At 47.0% G+C, this 19327-nt stretch overlaps 2 protein-coding genes and 2 pseudogenes across 19 annotated transcripts; 1 reads left to right on the top strand and 3 right to left on the bottom strand.

Moving 5' to 3' along the window:
- The first annotated feature begins 5833 nt into the window (after positions 1-5833).
- Positions 5834-7611, top strand: LOC147978643 (putative serpin-Z5; annotated as a pseudogene).
- On the bottom strand, positions 7542-8530 carry LOC147978644 (uncharacterized; annotated as a pseudogene).
- Positions 7542-8887, bottom strand: LOC147978645 (uncharacterized). Its single transcript, XM_087516643.1, has one exon. The coding sequence runs from the start codon at positions 8885-8887 to the stop codon at positions 8651-8653; it is 237 nt and encodes a 78-aa protein (XP_087372769.1). The 3' UTR covers positions 7542-8650.
- A 5847-nt stretch (positions 8888-14734) lies between these two features.
- Positions 14735-19322, bottom strand: LOC125542936 (uncharacterized). Of its 18 annotated transcripts, XM_087546427.1 has the most exons (9): positions 19014-19321; positions 18513-18786; positions 18312-18324; positions 17938-18198; positions 17781-17820; positions 17342-17501; positions 17185-17266; positions 15718-16547; positions 15325-15628 (listed from the first exon to the last, which is right to left on the bottom strand). In XM_087546427.1, exons 2-6 carry the CDS (start codon positions 18683-18685, stop codon positions 17428-17430), a joined length of 561 nt encoding a protein of 186 aa, XP_087402553.1. In that variant the 5' UTR covers positions 18686-18786; positions 19014-19321; the 3' UTR covers positions 15325-15628; positions 15718-16547; positions 17185-17266; positions 17342-17427. The 18 variants fall into 18 exon arrangements, 14 of the variants coding, with proteins under 14 accessions (XP_048562116.2, XP_087402553.1, XP_087402552.1 ...); XM_087546426.1 differs by having other exon boundaries at positions 15718-17501; positions 18513-18686; positions 18754-18786; positions 19014-19322; XM_087546423.1 differs by having other exon boundaries at positions 15718-17266.
- Between the last annotated feature and the right edge of the window lie 5 nt (positions 19323-19327).

The raw sequence follows: 19327 nt of genomic DNA on the forward strand, positions 1-19327 counted from the left end.
TCAGTTGCTAAGATTAGTAACTCGAAACGGGAGTTGCAGAATAAACAGAGACTAGTTAAGGATGAAGTGACGATGTGTGTTGGAAGTGGTTCCAAGATTGATATGATCATCATCGCACACTCCCTATACTTTCGGGATTAGTGTTGAACCTGAATAAGTGTTATTTGGTGTTTGCGTTAAGCATGAATATGATTTGATCATGTTTATTGTAATAAGGTTATTCATTTAAGTAAGAGAATAAATTATTGTTCTGTTTACATGAATAAAACCTTATATGGTTACACACCCAATGAAAATAGTTCGTTGGATCTCGATCGTAGTGATACACATAATCATAATATTGAAACCAAAAGATGCAAAGTTAATAATGATAGTGCAACTTATTTGTAGCACTGCCGTTTAGGTCATATTGGTGTAAAGAGCATGAAGAAACTCCATGCTGATGGGCTTTTGGAATCACTTGATTATGAATCAGTTGATGCTTGCGAACCATGCCTCATGGGCAAGATGACTAAGACTCTGTTCTTCGGAACAATGGAGCGAGCAACAGATTTGTTGGAAATCATACATACTGATGTATGTGGTCCGATGAATATTGAGGCTCGCGATAGGTATCATTATTTTCTGATCTTCACAGATGATTTGAGCAGATATGAGTATATCTACTTGATGAAACGAAGGTCTGAAACATTTGAAAAGTTCAAAGAATTTCAGAGTGAAGTGGAAAATCATCATAACAAAAATGAAAGTTTCTATATGATCGCAGAAGTAAAATATTTGAGTTACGAGTTTGGTCTTCAATTAAAACAATGTGGAATAGTTTCACAAACTCATGCCACCTGGAACACCACAGCATAATGGTGTGTCCGAATGTCATAACCATACTTTATTAGATATGGTGCGATCTATGATGTCTCTTACCGATCTACCACTATCGTTTTGGGGTTATGCATTAGAGACAGTTGCATTCACGTTAAATAGGGCACCATCTAAGTCCGTAGAGACGACACAATCTGAACTGTGGTTTGACAAGAAACCAAAGTTGTCGTTTCTTAAAGTTTGGGGTTGTGATGCTTATATGAAAAAGTTTCATCCTAATAAGCTCAAACCCAAATCGGAGAAATATGTCTTCATAGGATACCTAAAGGAGACTGTTGGGTACACCTTCTATCACAAATCTGAAGGCAAGACTTTTGTTGCTAAATTCGGAGTTTTTCTAGAGAAGGAGTTTCTCTCGAAAGAAGTGAGTGGGAGGAAAGTAGAACTTGATGAGGTAACTGTACCTGCTCCCTTATTGGAAAGTAGTTCATCACAGAAATCTGTTCCTGTGACTACTACACCAATTAGTGAGGAAGCTAGTGATGATGATCATGTAACTTCAGATCAAGTTACTACCAAATCTCGTAGGTAAACTAGAGTGAGATCCGCACCAGAGTGGTACGGTAATCCTATTCTGGAAGTCATGTTACTAGACCATGACGAACTTGTGAACTATGAAGAAGCGATGGTGAGCCCAGATTCCGCAAAATGGCTTGAGGCCATGAAATCTGAGATGAGATCCATGTATAAGAACAAAGTATAGACTTTGGTTGACTTGCCAGATGATCGGCAAGCCATAGAAAATAAATGGATTTTCAAGAGGAAGACGGACGCTGATAGTAGTGTTACTATCTACAAAGATAGAATTGTCGCAAAAGGTTTTCGACAAGTTCAAGGTGTTGACTACGATGAGAGTTTCTCACTCGTATCTATGCTTAAGTCTGTCCGAATCATTTTAGCAATTTCCGCATTTTATGAAATCTGGTAAATGGATAAACAAAACTGCATTCCTTAATAGATTTATTAAAGAAGAGTTGTATATGATACAACCAGAAGGTTTTGTCAATCCTAAAGGTGCTAACAAAATATGCAAGCTCCAGCGATCCATCTATGGACTGGTGCAAGAATCTCGGAGTTGGAATATACGCTTTGATAAGTTGATCAAAGCATATAGTTTTATACAGACTTGGGTGAAGCCTGTATTTACAAGAAAGTGAGTGGGAGCACTACATCATTTCTGATAAGTATATGTGTATGACATATTGTTGATCGGAAATAATGTAGAATTATTCTGCAAAGCATAAAGGAGTGTTTGAAAGGAGTTTTTCAAAAAAAGACCTCGGTAAAGCTGCTTACATATTAAGCATCAAAATCTATAGAGATAGATCAAGACGTTTGATAAGTTTTTCAATGAGTACATACCTTGACAATATTTTGAAGTAGTTCAAAAATGGAACAGTCAAAGAAAAAGTTTCTTGCCTGTGTTACAAGGTGTGAAATTGAGTAAGACTCAAAGCCCGACCACGGCAGAAGATAGAAAGAGAATGAAAGTCATTCCCTATGCCTCAGCCATAGGTTCTATAAAGTATGCCATGATGTGTGCCAGATCTATTGTATACCCTACACCGTGTTGAGCAAGGGAGTACAATAATGATCTAAGAGTAGATCACTGGACATTGGTCAAAATTATCCTTAGTGAAATAAGGAAATATTTCTCGATTATGGAGGTGACAAAAGGTTCGTCGTAAAAAGTTACGTCGATGCATGTTTTGACACAGATCTGGATGACTCTAAGTCTCAATCTAGATACATATTGAAAGTGGGAGCAATTAGCTAGAGTAGCTCCGTGCAGAGCATTGTAGACATAGAATTCGCAAAATACTTACGGATCTGTATGTGACAGACCCGTTGATTAAAATTATCTCACAAGCAAAAAATGATCACACCTTAGTACTCTTTGGGTGTTAATCACATAGCGATGTGAACTAGATTACTGAATCTAGTAAACCCTTTGGGTGTTGGTCACATGGCGATGTGAACTATGGGTGTTAATCACATGATGATGTGAACTATCGATGTTAATCACATGGTGATGTGAACTCTTAGTGTTGAATCACATGGCGATGTGAACTAGATTATTGACTCTAGTGCAAGTGGGAGACTGAAGGAAATATGCCCTAGAGGCAATAATAAAGTTATTATTTATTTCCTTATATCATGATAAATGTTTATTATTCATGCTAGAATTGTATTAACCGGAAACATAATACATGTGTGAATACATAGACAAACAGAGTGTTACTAGTATGCCTCTACTTGACTAGCTCGTTAATCAAAGATGGTTATGTTTCCTAACCATAGACAAAGAGTTGTTATTTGATTAACGGGATCACATCATTAGATGAATTATCTGATTAACATGACCCATTCCATTAGCTTAGCACCCGATCGTTTAGTATGTTGCTATTGCTTTCTTCATGACTTATACATGTTCCTATGACTATGAGATTATGCAACTCCCGTTTACCGAGGAACACTTTGGGTACTACCAAACGTCACAACGTAACTGGGTGATTATAAAGGAGTACTACAGGTGTCTCCAAAGGTACATGTTGGGTTGGCATATTTCGAGATTAGGTTTTGTCACTCCGATTGTCGGAGAGGTATCTCTGGGCCCTCTCGGTAATGCACATCACTTAAGCCTTGCAAGCATTGCAACTAAATGAGTTAGTTGCGGGATGATGTATTACAGAACGAGTAAAGAGACTTGCCGGCAACGAGATTGAACTAGGTATTAGAATACCGACGATCGAATCTCGGGCAAGTAACATACCGATGACAAAGGGAACGACGTATGTTGTTATGCGGTCTGACCGATAAAGATCTTCGTAGAATATGTAGGAGCCAATATGGGCATCCAGGTCCCGCTATTGGTTATTGATCGGAGATGTGTCTCGGTCATGTCTACATTGTTCTCGAACCCGTAGGGTCCGCACGCTTAAGGTTACGATGACTGTTATATTATGAGTTTATGCATTTTGATGTACCGAAGGTTGTTCGGTGTCCCGGATGTGATCACGGACATGACGAGGAGTCTCGAATGGTCGAGACATAAAGATTGATATATTGGAAGCCTATGTTTGGATACCGGAAGTGTTCCGGGTGAAATCGGGATTTTATCGGAGTACCGGGAGGTTACGGGAACCCCCCGGGAGCTATATGGGCCATGATGGGCCTTAGTGGAAAAGAGAAGAGGCAGCCCTACATGGGCCGCGCGCCCCTCCCCTCCCTTGGTCCGAATAGGACAAGGAGAGGGGGCCGGCCCCTCTCTCTCTTTTCCCCCCTCCGCAAATCCTATTCCAACTAGGATTGGGGGGGGGGGATCCTACTCCCAGAGGGAGTAGGACTCTCCTGGTGCGCCCTCCTTGGCCGGCCAGCCTCCCCCCTCTAGTCCTTTATATACGGAGGCAGGAGCACCCCAGAGACACACAAGTTGATCCACGTGATCTATTCCTTAGCCGTGTGCGGCGCCCCCAGCCACCATAGTCCTCGATAATATTGTAGCGGTGCTTAGGCGAAGCCCTGCAGCAGTAGTACGTCAAGATCGTCACCACGCCGTCGTGCTGACGGAACTCCTCCCCGATGCTTTGCTGGATCGGAGCCCGGGGATCGTCATCGAGCTGAACGTGTGCCAAGAACTCGGAGGTGCCGGAGTAACGGTGCTTGGATCGGTCGGATCGGGAAGACGTACGACTACTTCCTCTACGTTGCGTCAACGCTTCCGCTTCGGTCTACGAGGGTACGTAGACAACACTCTCCCCTCTTGTTGCTATGCATCACCATGATCTTGCGTGTGCGTAGGAATTTTTTTGAAATTACTACGAAACCCAACAGGATCTACCCCCTCTTCGGCGAACATGTGGCTGTTGGTGGCCTCTTGCCAGTCCGCGCCAGTAGCCGTGGTGGGGCGAAGCAGGGGTGCTTCGGGGGGAGGGGAAAGTCGGTAGGAGGGATGGGGCTCTGCTGTTGTTGAGTCGCCTGTCGCCGACGTAGGGGGTGCCGGTCATGGTCGTGTGCCGGTCCTTCCCCTTCCCCTTTTCGTCAGCCTGGTGCTTTCTGGCGATGCTTGAGGTTGGACGGTCGTTGTCGGTTCCGGCGGTGGTTGGATTTGGAGAAGCTATTGAAAGCCACCCCCTTTGATGTTCTCAGGGTGGTCTGGGTACAAGGTGGCGGCCCTGGCAGTGGGAGGCGCGTTGATCTTGGGCGGATTTGCGCGGCTCAGGAGCGGGAGAGCAGACAAGGCTGCTCGGGCGGCATGGATGCGGGTGGTTGGCGGAGCGGGGGTGCGATGGAGGGGGTCGGAGCACCGGGGTACATCACTTGCCCAATCTTTGTACTAGCCATCGGCGGTGGCGTCCGCAGACGTTGTTTCCCCCTTGCAGGGTCCACCATGGTGCTCTCAGTCCCTTTGTGTTACTCCGAGTGAAAACTTGATCCACGGGATCAGATGATGGCGGCTATCAATGGTCCTGCCCTTCTTGGAGGCACCATTTTGGAGTCCCCGCTCCGGCGTTGGCTGCCTCACCTCTTCTTGGTGGATCACTCATGTGGTGGTCCGTCGGCTAGAAGCGGTTCTTCTTTGCTCATTCGTAGTATGCTTGGTAGTCGCTGGGGTGGTTTGTCGGCACCTTTGTATCTTGCTTTGGGTGTGTGTTGAGTGCGGTGGTGGTGTGTGTTTGTATCGGTCTTATCGGATGTATACAGTGATTGTTGCTTTATAATATAAAGCAGGGGGCGTTTTCGTCATTAGGGGATTGTGTCATGGAGAAATAGAGGGGTCTAGAAAAAAGAGGGAGCGGGGGTGGGAAATAGAAGGGTAGGGATAGAGATGGAGGATGGTAGACAGAGTGGGGAACGAGATAAAATATGCATTATATTCATAGGTGCAATCGGATGAAAACAAATTAAAAAACCCATGACAACGCACGGGCATTTTGCTAGTATAAATAGTAGAGCACCCTGGCACCGATCGTAACCTAGGTCAGCGCACAAAGATACCGCGATCTCGATCTCCCGAATCACGATGAAGGCCCGCACCACCGCGCTCGCGTGCCCCGGCCTGACGGCGTTCGCCCTGCGCCTCATCAGCAAGCTCTCCTCGATGAGCGCGACCGGCACCGGCAACCTCGTCTTCTCGCCGCTGTCCATCTACGCGGCGCTCGCCCTCACGTCCGTCGGTGCCCGGGGCGCGACTCTCCAGCAGCTGCTCGCCCTTCTCGGCGCCAAGTCCCGCAAGGACCTCGCCAAGATCGTCCGCAGCCTGGCGGAGCAGGCCCTCGCCGACCGCACGCTGGGCGGCGGGCCGCGCGTCTCCTTCGCGTGCGGCGTGTGGCACGACGAGACCCGGAAGCTTAGGCCATCCTTCCGCGAAGCCGCCGCCCAGTCCTACAAGACGGAAACCGGCACCGTCAACTTCCGTGAAAAGGTCGGTGCCTTCTTCTTCCTATGCCATGTTTTTTTCTTACACGCAGTGGTAACTATTTATTGGGAATGTCTAGGACACATCTGCTCTAATTATTGTGCATTTAAGTGATTTAATTAAGCATTAAAAGTAAAAAAAATATCCACGCGAATCTCTATGTAAGATCAATGATATAGAATTTAGATGTGCTTTAGTAAAACTGTTATTTTCTGAGTTCTAACCAATCACGCGTGGGTGTTCGACGCTGCAGCCAGGAGAAGCCGTGAAGCAGATCAACGCCTGGGCGGCGGCGGCGACGAACAACCTCATCGACTCGGTGCTCACCGAGCAGCAGGTGTCCACCGAGACGGATGTCATCGTCGCCAACACCGTCTACTTCAAGGCCATGTGGGACTCCCCCTTAGCGGCCACAACACCGAGGACGACAAGTTCTACCGCCTCGACGGCACCGCCTTTGATGTCGCCTTCATGCGAGCGGCAAGGAGCAGTACATCGCCTGCCACCAAGGGTTCAAGGTGCTCAAGCTCGACTACAGGCAAGGGCACGTGTGGTCTTCGCCGCCGGCGTCCTTCTCCATGTGCATCTTCCTCCCAGACGAGCGCGACGGGCTCTGAGGCCTTGTCCAGAGGATCGCGTCCAGCCCGAACTTCATCCGCGCGCACCTTCCGACGAGCCTCGTCTCGGTGGGCGACTTCAAGCTGCCTAGATTCAAGCTCACCTTTTCGGCCGACATATCTGGCATTCTCCAGCGGTTGGGACTCCATATGGCGGAAGCCGACATGTCCAACATGATGGAGGACGACGGCACTGGCAGGCCGTTGGCTCTGAACGGGGTCGTCCACAAGGCTGTCATCGAAGTGAACGAGGACGGTACCGAGGCGGCGGCCGTCACCGCCGATCTAATGTGCGGCTGCGGTCCTCCACCGAAAACACCGCCGGTTCTCGTGGATTTCGTCGCTGACCATCCGTTTGCCTTCTTTGTAATCGAGGAGGAGTCGGGCGCCATCGTCTTCGCTGGGAACGTCCTTGAACCCTCTCGGTCGATTCCCGGAGAGAATCTTCGTTGCCGTGAGTCCGTACGTCGTGCTCCTAACTTCGTCGGGAGGAGGCCCGAGCATCCATGGACTTTGGGTGAGAAACAACCGCTCGGGATGTTGGGTCTAACCCTAGCTAGCTCTCTAGGGACGGAGGTAGAAGAAGAAGTGAGCACACAGAGATTTTGTGGCGACGAACGCCTCGCTGCCAAACAACGATTTTTTTCAGCTCGAACTGTTACAACTGACTCGATATACAGCCATATTTATAGCTAATCGGAACGTAGCGCCCAGGCACACCGCGGTCACCCCACGTACGCTTCCTGGCGATCCGGTCATCCAACGTGAGCTGCCCACTCCTCCGCTTGACCTGGATGACATCACGCGCCCGCCGTTGTTACACAACGGAGCTAGCTACAAACCTGGCTTGATTCTAATTTATTCTCGAACGTGGCCAAACCAACGTCCGGACTCGATCTAGACCTTGACGCAAACACAAGCACGTACTCATGCACCTACACGCCCCATGCATGCGCGCGCACGCACACACGATACACACGTACGCCCATACGTACATCTTGCCACGGCCGCGACACGGCAACGGACCGGCGACTGGCTCGATCATCACGCACATATGCACATGATCACCACCCATACCGTGGCTTATTCCAACACTCTCCTCCTAAGCCACGAACTACAGGAGGGCTGGCCCCTCGGCGTCGATGTCGGCGAGGAGAGCCTGCTCGTTCTTCTCCTTCTTTGGCTTCGTGCACTCCCTCGAGAAGTGGCCGCGCATGCCGCAATTGTAGCACCGGCCGTGGCGTCTTCCTCCTCCCGACGCCACGCTCCTGCCGTCGTCGTCGTCCCGTGTGCCGCCCTGCTGCCGCTTCCGCGCCCGTCACTGCGCTGCCGTGAACATCAGCTCGCCGCCTGCCCGCTCGCCGCCCGCCTGCCCACGCCGACGCAGCCGCTCGTCGAACACCTTCAGGCGTCCCAGCGCGTCCTCGAACAGCAGCGTCGAGAGGTCGCAAAACTGCTCCATCCCGGCGACCGCCGCGTACAAGCAATCCGGGACGCAGTCCAGCAGCTTCTTCACCATCGCCGTGTCGTCGAGGGTCGATCCCAGCCCGGCGTAGCGCGCCGCCATGCCACTGACCTTGCCCGCGAAGGCGTCCAGCGACTCACCGCCGTCCATCCGCAAGAGCTCGAACTCGCTGCGCAACGTGCCCAGCCGCGCCGCCCTGACGCGATCGGCCCCGACGAACCGGGCCTTGAGGCTGCTCCACACCTCCGCCGCGGTCTTCTTCGACGATACCTACAGCAGCAGGTCCTCGGCGAGTGCGCCGAGCAGGTAGGCGCGCGCGGGCTTGTCCTTCTTAGCGATGACGGCCGCCGCCGCGTCCTCCGGCACGACCACTGCCTTCCACAGCCCGGCCGCGTCCAGGTTGGCCTCTACCTTGATTGCCCACGTGGTGTAATTGTCACCAGTGAGCATGGGAACGGGCGTCGGTAGCGAGCTCCCCGACCCGCCGGCGTATGGCACGATCGACATCGCCGGCGATCACCTCCTGCAACGAGGCTCTGAATACCAAATGTTGGGTCTAACCCTAGCTAGCTCTCTAGGGACGGAGGTAGAAGAAGAAGTGAGCACATAGAGATTTTGTGGCGACGAACGCCTGCTGCCAAACAACGATTTTTTCCAGCTCGAACTGTTACAACTGACTCGATATACAGCTGTATTTGTAGCTAACTGGAACGTAGCGCCCACGCACGCCGCGCTCACCCCACGTACGCTTCCTGGCGATCCGGTCATCCAACGTGAGCTGCCCACTCCTCCGCTTGACCTGGATGCCATCACGCGCCCGCCGTTGTTACACAACGGAGCTAGCTACAAACCTGGCTTGACTCTAATCTATCCTCGAACATGGCCAAACCAACGTCCGGACTCGATCTAGACCTTGACGCAAACACAAGCACGTACTCGTGCACCTACATGCCCCATGCATGCGCGCGCACGCACACACGATACACACGTACGCCCATACGTACACCTTGCCACGGCCGCGACACGGCAACGGACCGGCGACTGGCTCAATCATCGCGCACATACGCACATGATCACCACCCATACCGTGGCTTATTCCAACACGGGATATACTCAAGGGATATGGATGGCCGTCCATTTGTGCGTCAAGAGGCTGCTTCGTGTAATCCTGTTCTTCTTTTCTGTTGTGTCTGCCTAGTCGTGGCCTTTTTCTTTCAACTTGTACGTCTTTTGGTGATGTAAATCTGAATAGGCCAGGAGAATTAATGCATGCATTATATCGTGTATTGGCTCAAAAGAAATGCATTAACTCGTGTTTGGGCGTACTTTCTGTCTGGCTGAGGTATAACTCTGCTCCACAGCTTGAATCAGCACCAATTTGGGTTACTGTTTGGGTCACAAACTCACAATGCCAAGTAGGTATATCATACAGTATCATAGATGCTACCTAGATCTTATCTTTACTTCGATGTGTTTTTAGGGGTCCATCTGATTTATGATCAAATGATATTTACGTACTTCCCCGCTTCTTTTGTTTTGCCTTAAGTCACACTTAGTAAAGTTTGACCAGTGTATATTACAATACACTATGAAAAAGTATTCTATGATGGATTTCTTTTGACGTGTTCTATAACAGTTTGATTTGTTGTTGGGAATGTTGATAATTTTTCTGGTCAAACTACAAAGAAGTTTGACTTAAAACGAAGCTAATTTGTGAAGTAAAAAAAGGATGGATGGAGTACTACTGTTAGAAAGACCCATCGGCCAGTATTTACTCTCCCTTTTTTATAAAAAAAGTACACTCCATGTGAGGATACATACACAAGTTTAGGTTCAGGCGAGAGTAATTATGAAAACTAAAATTACTGATTAAATCAAAGAAATTTCTCGTACCAGGGTGTCATATTCAAAATAATAATTTGATTAAGTAGGACTGTTAGGGCACACACGTTGCAACTTCTATTTTGAACAGGAAATTCAACGCTTATTGTTTGGCTCTCCAAGCACGGATCTTTTAAGGAAAAAAATGAAGGTGCTTTTTCGCGATGAAAGAAATTCCAAGGTGTTTTTCACAAAAAACAGGCCACAAACCCTTGTCCCTGCCTTCCGGTCCCCAAGTCACGTCGGCGCGCCTCGTCATCACCTTGGAGCGTATACAAACGTGATAAGTACCATAGATGCACACCCAAATCAAATTTGTCACCAGTTCAATGTATACCGTAAGTTTTATCATCAAACTGACTTTTCTTGCCAAGTTCAGACACATGTGCTGTAATCAACTCTTTTTATAAAAGTAGAGCGCCTGACCGATATGGCTCACCATCATTTAGCTATTGCATTTATTTTTCTCATTGCTGGTCACATGTGTCGAACTAACTTCGAAATTGGGCACGGTATTAAAGATCTTTTAGAAGCGCATACTCCTCCGAGGGGTTGATTAGGGCGTGGGCATAAGGGCCTTTATGACACAATCAAGAATTCAATTCATTTTCAGTTAAGTCTTGCTCTAGCTTCTTTAGGGTTTATTACTTCCTTAGTAGCTCAACATATGTACTCTTTACCTCCTTATGCATTCATAGCACAAGACTTTACTACTCAAGCTGCTTTATATACTCATCACCAATATATTGCAAGGTTCATCATGACAGGGGCTTTTGCACGTTACACAAATTTAGGTTCATGCGAGAGCAACCAAGCACGGGTTGCTCGGGGCGATGTCCATGCATTGTCTAAAATTGTGCCACCACGCTGTAAATCGCATATTTTTAGAGCTTGGCTAGCAGGTGAACAAGTCACCACGCTCGGTAATCTGGTTGGGGTCACCATGTTTTTTTCCTGGCTCGTTTGGTTATACTCCCTTTGTTTCAAATATTTGAAGTTTTAGGTTTGTTCTACTCCCAATTGGCTGAAGACAAAAGAAAACTGATCTGCATCTGGTCCATCGCGCAAACGTGGCCTTTCACTCATCCGTTGCTTGTATAGCCAGCACTTTTCTCTGTTTTGCTCCTGTGCTTCCGCGCAAAGTGTCTCCCCTTATAATTAGTACTCCCTCTATCCCAAATTATCATTTTAAATTCAGTTTTGTTAAAGCACATCTAGATGTGTGATAAATATTGCACATTTAAATTCTATATCATTGATCTTACGCGAAGATTCATGTGGATATTTTCCTTTTTTTCATTTATATGCTTGCTTGTGTCACTTAGATGTGCAATAACCAAGATACATCTAGATGTGTCGTAGACAAACCTTTTAAATTGGGAAACGTTTATTTTCTACCGGATGAATTTTCCCTCTCTTAAGCCGCGCTCTACGGACGCCACGCGTCCTGGTGGGGGGCCGCCCACCACCTGCCCGGCCTTATCTCTTCAGCTGGAACACGAACCAGTCAAAATCCAACGAGCTCGATCCCCTTTCCCATGGCCTCCCGTCCAAGTCCCAACCGCCATGGCCTGCTTCCCAATCTTCACTTGCTACTCCTCAAGACCCACACGCCTGCGCCGTGACGCAGTAACGCAGCCCTCGTCGTGCTGCGACCCGACGACTCGGCGATGCTGCCGTCGTTGCAACGCGAAGCTCGTTGGCGCCGGTGCTGCAACGCAGCACGCATGAGAGGTTGGGCTGAACGCCGCCGGTGTTGCAAGGCAGCATAGAGGCCGGAGTGCAGTTGAGCGCCGCTCGCCGCCGGTGATGCGGTGCAGCACGCGGAGCTGCACTGAAGCGCCGCTCGCCGCCGACGGAGTTGCAATGGAGCGTCGCTCGCCGCCGGTGATGCGGTGCAGCACGCAGCGCTGCTCGCCGCCGACGCAAATTGCACTGGAGCGCCGTCCGGGGCTGCAATGGAGCGCCGCTGGAGCTGGACTGAAGCGTCGTCGGAGCTGCACTCGCCGCCGGAGGGGTCGTCTGTGCTTCGTTTGAAGCTTCTTTGTGGCGCTTGCTGTTGCCATGGAGCAGCACCCCCGTGTCTCCTGGTCTGTGATGCAGCGATTGCCGGCGGCTCTTCGAGCTGCACTGTAGGCTATCGTGGGACACTGCGAAATTTTCGCCGGAGCTCGCTGCCCTCGGGTTAAACTTTTCCGCGTGGCCGTGATGGGAGTGAGCTGCAAGGGATTTCTCTCTGCTTTTGGTCGCGACTCGCGAGGCAAGGAGAACGAAGCAGTCAGTGGGTACACTTATCCAACGGTTGAACACGGCGAGATCGAAATAGAATGAACGGCCAGCGAGGCGGCTGATTTCTGCGAGAAATCAGTCGGCTTATTTGTAGCAGCCGCCTTTAAATTTGTCTCTAGACAAATCTAATGCAACTATTTTGGGACGAAGGTAGTACTCCTTCCGTCCCAAAATACTTATCGGAGAAATAGATAAAATACTTGTCGAAGAAATGAATAAAATTGGATGTATCTATAACTAAAATACGTTTAGATTCATCCATTTCTCCGACAAGTATTTCCGGACGAAGGGAGTATAATGCAACAGCACAACTCCTGCCAATTCACGTAAAAATAATGTCCTGGTAACGCCGGGTGATGAAGTGCATAGCTTAGATGATCTAATTCGGATTTCTTGAACATGTCTTTCGCTCCTGGTATCAGCATACAACAAGCACAGCACGATAATATGGGTTACTACTTTGGCCGCAATACCAATTTGGGTTACTACATTGGGTTACTACTTTTGTATAGATAATATGGGTTACTACTTTGGCCGCAATACCAAATGATAGACGCTTACTTAGATCTTATCTATTTACTTTGATGTGTTAATTTTAGACAATGCATGGGCGTGATGTACATGCATTGTCTAAACTTATGCCACCAAGTCGTATATCACATAATTTTAGACTCGGACTAGGAGGCTTTACAAGTCATTACACCCGGTAATTTGTTTAGGGTTACTGTGGTTTTCTCGGCACGTCTGGTTATGTCATAACGCTATTGTATTTGGTAATGTATTTGTCGAAGAGAATTTTTTTAAAAGTTCACTGAGAAGGAACTTCCAGTGAATGCACTCGCAAATACCATCCTTCCCGGCGAACATTCACCATCTGTTGTGTCCATCGCGCAAACATGGCCCTTTCACTCATCCCTTGTATAGCCAGGGCTTTTGTTCTTTTTCTGTATTTGCTCTTGTGTTTTGGCACCAGCCCAAACATTTTTTTCTGCGGGGTTACATCTTTTTTTCGAATCTATAATAAAATGCAACGGCACAACTCCTGCCAGTAAATGTGAAAACTAGAATAAAAATTGTTCTGGTAACACCGGGTTATGATTAATAGCCTGTTCGGCAGCTCTCCGGCTCCGCAGCTCCGCTCCTGAAGCGGCCGGAGCGGAGCGGCCTGCGGTGTATTTTCTGGGAGTTGTGAAAGTGGTGCTCCATCGGCTCCCGTATTCTATGGAGTTGGACGATTCCCGAACAGGGCCTAAGTGTACATTTAAGATTATCTAGTAATTCTGATTGCCTGAACAAATAGCCTTTCAGTCTTTAGTATCAGCTACGAAGCACAACATGATCAGCGTGAGCCGTCATCACAAATCCGCTAGATATCTGTGAGCAAGAGTGCACTATTCCATTTTCTTGACAACACAAGTGAAGTGGGTACAATAACGCTCAATATCGAGGCACCACCCCTGGTTGGCTCTAGTCTCTAGAATGCGTACATCACACCATCTTCTCCAGGCCACAAAATCCTGTGCCCTCGAATATTGTTTCTTTCTCTGGCTTACCTTGCAACGCCGGTGCTGCTCGCTGCAGAATGCTAGACCGTCGATCCGCCTTTTGGATATAAATTAGGAAAAGTGCCCGTGCGTTGCAACGGGAGAATACAGTAAATGTATCACACGCTACTGAGCAAATGCTAGAGTCCAATTAAAATGTATAATTGTGTTTTATTTTCACTTGGTCACGTAATATTTGAAAGAAAACTAACAAAATATCAAACCTGCAGTTTCTTAACCAACATGCATACAGACTACTGGATATTGAACAACAGTTGTACCTGAAGTTGATGGGCAGCAATTTGTGGCTCCAATTTAACCATCCAAGCTACTATATGAAAGATCATGAGTTTGTCAAGTAGAAAATCTTTTCTGATGCAACATTATTCCCTGATTGCTATGGTTGTTGGAGGTTGCCTCTACCATCAACCAATCCAAAGAGATGTGAGGCTGGATCTTGTGGTCACACGGTTGGTCAGGCAACTGGGGTGTAGGTGTGTAGCACCATCTCCGGTTTTTATAATTTCGCAAACGATAAAGATAATCTGAAAGGCAAGACTCCATCTACGGCTTTGATGTTGGACGCAAAGTTTGATGGTGCGAACTTGATAGAAGTTGTCATTTTTAAAGGCCTATGCTGTTGGTGCATGTTTCAAAGGTAACAGAAACATAACTACACATGTTAATTGGTTTTATACCATACTGTTTTGTTCATTGTTTTCATTGCTTCCAAATACTGACCCTTTCATATGTACCCTTACATTGATCATAGACAGACATAAAATGCTTGTTTATTCACCAGTGTATTGTTGTGATTTCTCCCAAATACAAACCCTTTGAGATATAATTTTGCTCCAAGCATGTTTCATTATGAACATGAAGATAAACACTTCTCTTCGAAATACTTTCAGGCACGAACTTCACAAACGCTGCCAATTTTGGAAAAGCCGAAAGCCCTCAATTCTTTTTGAAAAGCTGATGTCAAAGCTGCAATCTTTAAGAACGTCGTCTTGCCAGGACCAACCTTCGACGATGCTAATATGAAGGACGTTGATTTCGAGGGCACACTCACTGGCTACATTGACCTTCAGAAGCTATGCAAAAACAACAAAATCAATTAAGGCACAAGATTTGAGCTGGGATGCAACATTAAATCATAGACATGTTTATGGCAGCATCGGCATCCTCCAACATAATTAGTAAGCAAGTCTGTTATAGAGCACAAGCAGGTTGACAACAACTGCCCTTTTACTCCCCTTGAAAATATGTATGTACAACCCTCTGCAATACATACCACAGCTGCAGTTGATCTGTACAAACACAATTTACACGGAAGGAAGTTTCCCATGATTTTCTTTGTAGATGTATGGTTCACAATTCGGCAACAGCATGCCATCACTTATATATGATGCATGAGTTGGATGGCATGCATTCTGAACTCAGTACCAATGTACACACAGGAAGTGATCAGACCCTATAGTACTATGTGCGTTTGCTTGACAACATTATTTGCCTCCTCCTGGGTTGGTTTGTCCTGCCATTATGAAAAGGAAGTTTAGGTTATTGATGCTATAGGTATAGAGGGAGAGCAGGTGTAGAGAGAGAATTTTGAGCAATGCAGACCTTGCAACAGTGCAGTACGGGGTGGGCCTCCACGCGTCGGAACGAAGCTAGGTACAGTCCCTATTGATATCGGTGTGTGACGTAACTGGTGAGGAGGATAGAGAGGTACTGATGCTAGCCGCCATAACGGTGCAGATGAGCAGATGAACCCGGGTAGGGGATCAGATGGTGGTGGAGGAGCTCGTGGTTGTCTGCCCCAGTGGCACCTCAAGGCAGAGCTCGCTCCCTCGCGCCGCTGCTGCGGCAATCGCTTGCTTGCTCCTAGAGAAAGGAGCACAGCGGCAATCGCTTGCTTGCTCCTAGAGAAAGGAGCACAGGGTGCAGGGTCGGCTCCAGGACAGACGGATCCAACCCTGGGGAGCTCGTGGTAGCCGGATCCCAATGGCGTCACTTGCTCCGAGAGAAACCAACGGAGCCTGCAAGATTGGTTCCGGTACCTACGGATCTGACGCTGGGAGCCCGTGGTGGCCGGATCCCGACGGCGGCGAGCCTTCGTTGCACATGCCCAGGTTCTGTCAAGCAGCACGTTCGGAGTCTCGGAAAGGCCCTTGCCGCCGACATCAATGTTTTGCTTCTCTCGTCCGCATCCACGGGATCCACACCCCACTCCGCTCCTCTCCCCCAAGCCACCGAAGACGATATTTATGAGAGGGGTTAGGGAAGGCGGAGAGGATGCAGAGTTCGACTCTGACTAAGAGTTCTCCTCTTGAGGGATGACGCACGTATATATACGAAAATTCAGTAACAGGATTGCTTCGTTCCAGTTTTCTTTGTCTCTTGATCGCAGGAAAGCAGATCTATCAACAATTGTATTTCCAGGACAGAATGCCCTACAAAAGTTATAACCATTGTTCTTTGATCTATTTGAATTGATAGTTCATCAAGCTAAATTCAGGACCTTGATTAAGAAACACAGATACCATACTGACTGTGTTCTATCTTGTTCACAAATTTTCTCATCTCCACCTTAGAAAAATTCTATTATAGTTTATTAAACAATACTTTTCAGTTTTGTATTGTAAGAAAGAAAGCCAATACACTTCAACGACAGAGGAAGGTAGAAAATATTTTGCAAAAACAGAGTGTCTGATTGTGCTTCGTCCCTGGTTTTAACTCTTGAATGTAAAGAAGTGAAACAACTTGCCCGGTGAAGCTATTTCACATTTAACACTGACCCAGGACCTTTAAGCTACGTGAAGCAACCATGATGTATATCTTGCCTTCAGCATGATCAAATTATATCAACTGAAAAAACTACACACACCAATTACCAAAGCCAAACTTACCATTATTTCAGTCAGAAATGCAGAACATATACGTATCAGATTACCGAATGAATTACTATCCCTGATGGTAGACAAAGGAAACTGCTCACAGAACAATTCGTACTATGATACTATGGGCATATACTAAAGCATTTTGAGAAGCATAGAACTAAGCAAAGAGACCATGAATCTATTTTGATACCCTTCTTCTGAAGCTATCATTTCAGGTATCAAAATTTTGATGTGTGATCTGGTGTCCGAAGTAGATTTGAATGCTAGCATACCTGAAAATCAACATTTTTTCTATTTGGACCTTTTTTAAGTAGGTAAGTATTTTTCGGATAACAACTTCGCTTTACCTCAAAATTAATCAACCGATGTGCCAACGAATAGAACTATAGAATTCAGTAAAGTATGTGCTTATGTAATCCCAGATCCTTGCGATTCAAACAGTAAACTTCCAATGATGGGACTGCCTCTCACGTCCTTTAGCAGCGGAACTCCATCGATTAAATCCTGCTGATGTAAAAAGAGAATGTGATTACTACAGGATAGTTATAGATTAGCCACCAAGAAAAAAAAGGCAAATACAAAAGGAAAAATAAAGCTGGAATATTTATCCATTGCTTAGTGTAAAGAGAAAGCACATGCAACCATGCATTTTTTATCAATTATAATTGTTTCTACTGGTTTCCCTTCTCCAAATAACCTGGCAAATTGTACAAACAGACTAAACATATACAAATTATTGATAGCTCAGTTCATGCCTAACAGAGACCCATCGCCGACCCGACGCACCTTGAGACAGATCTTCTTCCTTTGTTTCTTGACTGATATGCTGCATAAAAGTTCTGTTTACCATCCATAGTAATTAGATTTCGAACAAAGTAACCAGGCAATTAAGCATATACTATCTCTACATACTATCTCTACAGTGACTCGTAACATTATATACCTGTAGAGCTTCTTCATATACAACTCCCTCATTGCAACCAAGAGATCTATTTTCCACATTTGGATGGCTTTGCATGCCAAAGCCATTAAAAACTTCAGCATCATTAACTGGATTAGAGGACAGCATTGACGGAGGAAACATCCCATATGTATGCAGTGCCAAAGCCATTGAAAACTTCAGCATCATTAACTGGATTAAAGGACGGCATTGACGGAGGAAACATCCCATATGTATGCAGGTGTCCATATCTGTAGCCATCATCTGACAATTTGAACAGGGGAAAAGGTTAATCTTGCTAGTCACAGGCCGCACCAGTGTCTTTTTAACAATTACTAATTGTCAGAGCTAATCAAGGATAAATCTACTGTACCCACCATCATCATTTTCCTTCTCATATGAGGAATCATATAGCATCACCAAACAGTTTTGCACAAAGGAACAAATCCATCAGCTTCAAGTCATGTAGGGATGATAGCCACTGCTCACAAAAGTAGTTTCACTGGACACAACAACTGAGAAAAAGTATCTAACATGTAAGATATCATCTTACTGCAACCAGTAGACCGGGCCACTACCTTCTACATAGGGTCCTTCTCAATCCAAAATCCATGTACATCATCAGCGTACATGTCGCTGGCAACTGCACCCTCAAGGCCGTCCCAGCGATAGTTGCACCTTGATGCCATCTTTCTCGACCTGGATTATGCCCTTGCTCTACAGCACCAGGTACCTTGCTCGATCCTGGCATTCTTCAAGTGTTTACATGAATTTTAAAAAATTGTTCAAGAAGTTGGCTTCATATGATATGATACATACATGTGTACATCTCCAAGTGCATGATGTCACAACCTATCATCATCCAATGATCAAGAAGTGAGTATTTATATCACAATGTTAGCTCAAGACATGGCTGAATGGATCCTAATTTTTCATACTCAAACTATCCTAATTTACCTGCACCATGTATCCTACTTTGTCATGAACAGATGCAAATTTCAGATGACTCACTGTTGACACCACAACCTTAACTCACAGATTTCAATTTACCAATCAGGTTTCAGGGGAAGAAGACTCACCGTGGGCGGCCAAAGAGGGAACCAATCCAAAGTGGCGGTGGGGAGGCGAGCCACTTCGCCGGGGCGTCCGCGGCCCGGTTTCTTCGGCAGGGGCGGCAGAGGGAGATGGTGGCCCCCGTCAGATTCAGCCGCCTCAACCTCGGGGGACGACCGCGAGCGCTAAATCTGGTCTGTTGGAGCCCCTTTTTTCAGGATGAATTGGTCTCTGGTCACAGCGACGGCGCCTGTACCACCGCCTCAACAGAGCCGGCGACCGCCTCTCTCACCTGGCGCTCCTTCCCCTTCCCCCTCCCTCCCTCCCTCCCTCCCTTCCC

This window comes from Triticum urartu, chromosome 3A, assembly GCF_056163025.1.
Source record: "Triticum urartu cultivar PI428250 chromosome 3A, HENAU_Tu73, whole genome shotgun sequence".
In the NCBI taxonomy this organism is placed as follows: Eukaryota; Viridiplantae; Streptophyta; class Magnoliopsida; order Poales; family Poaceae; genus Triticum; species Triticum urartu.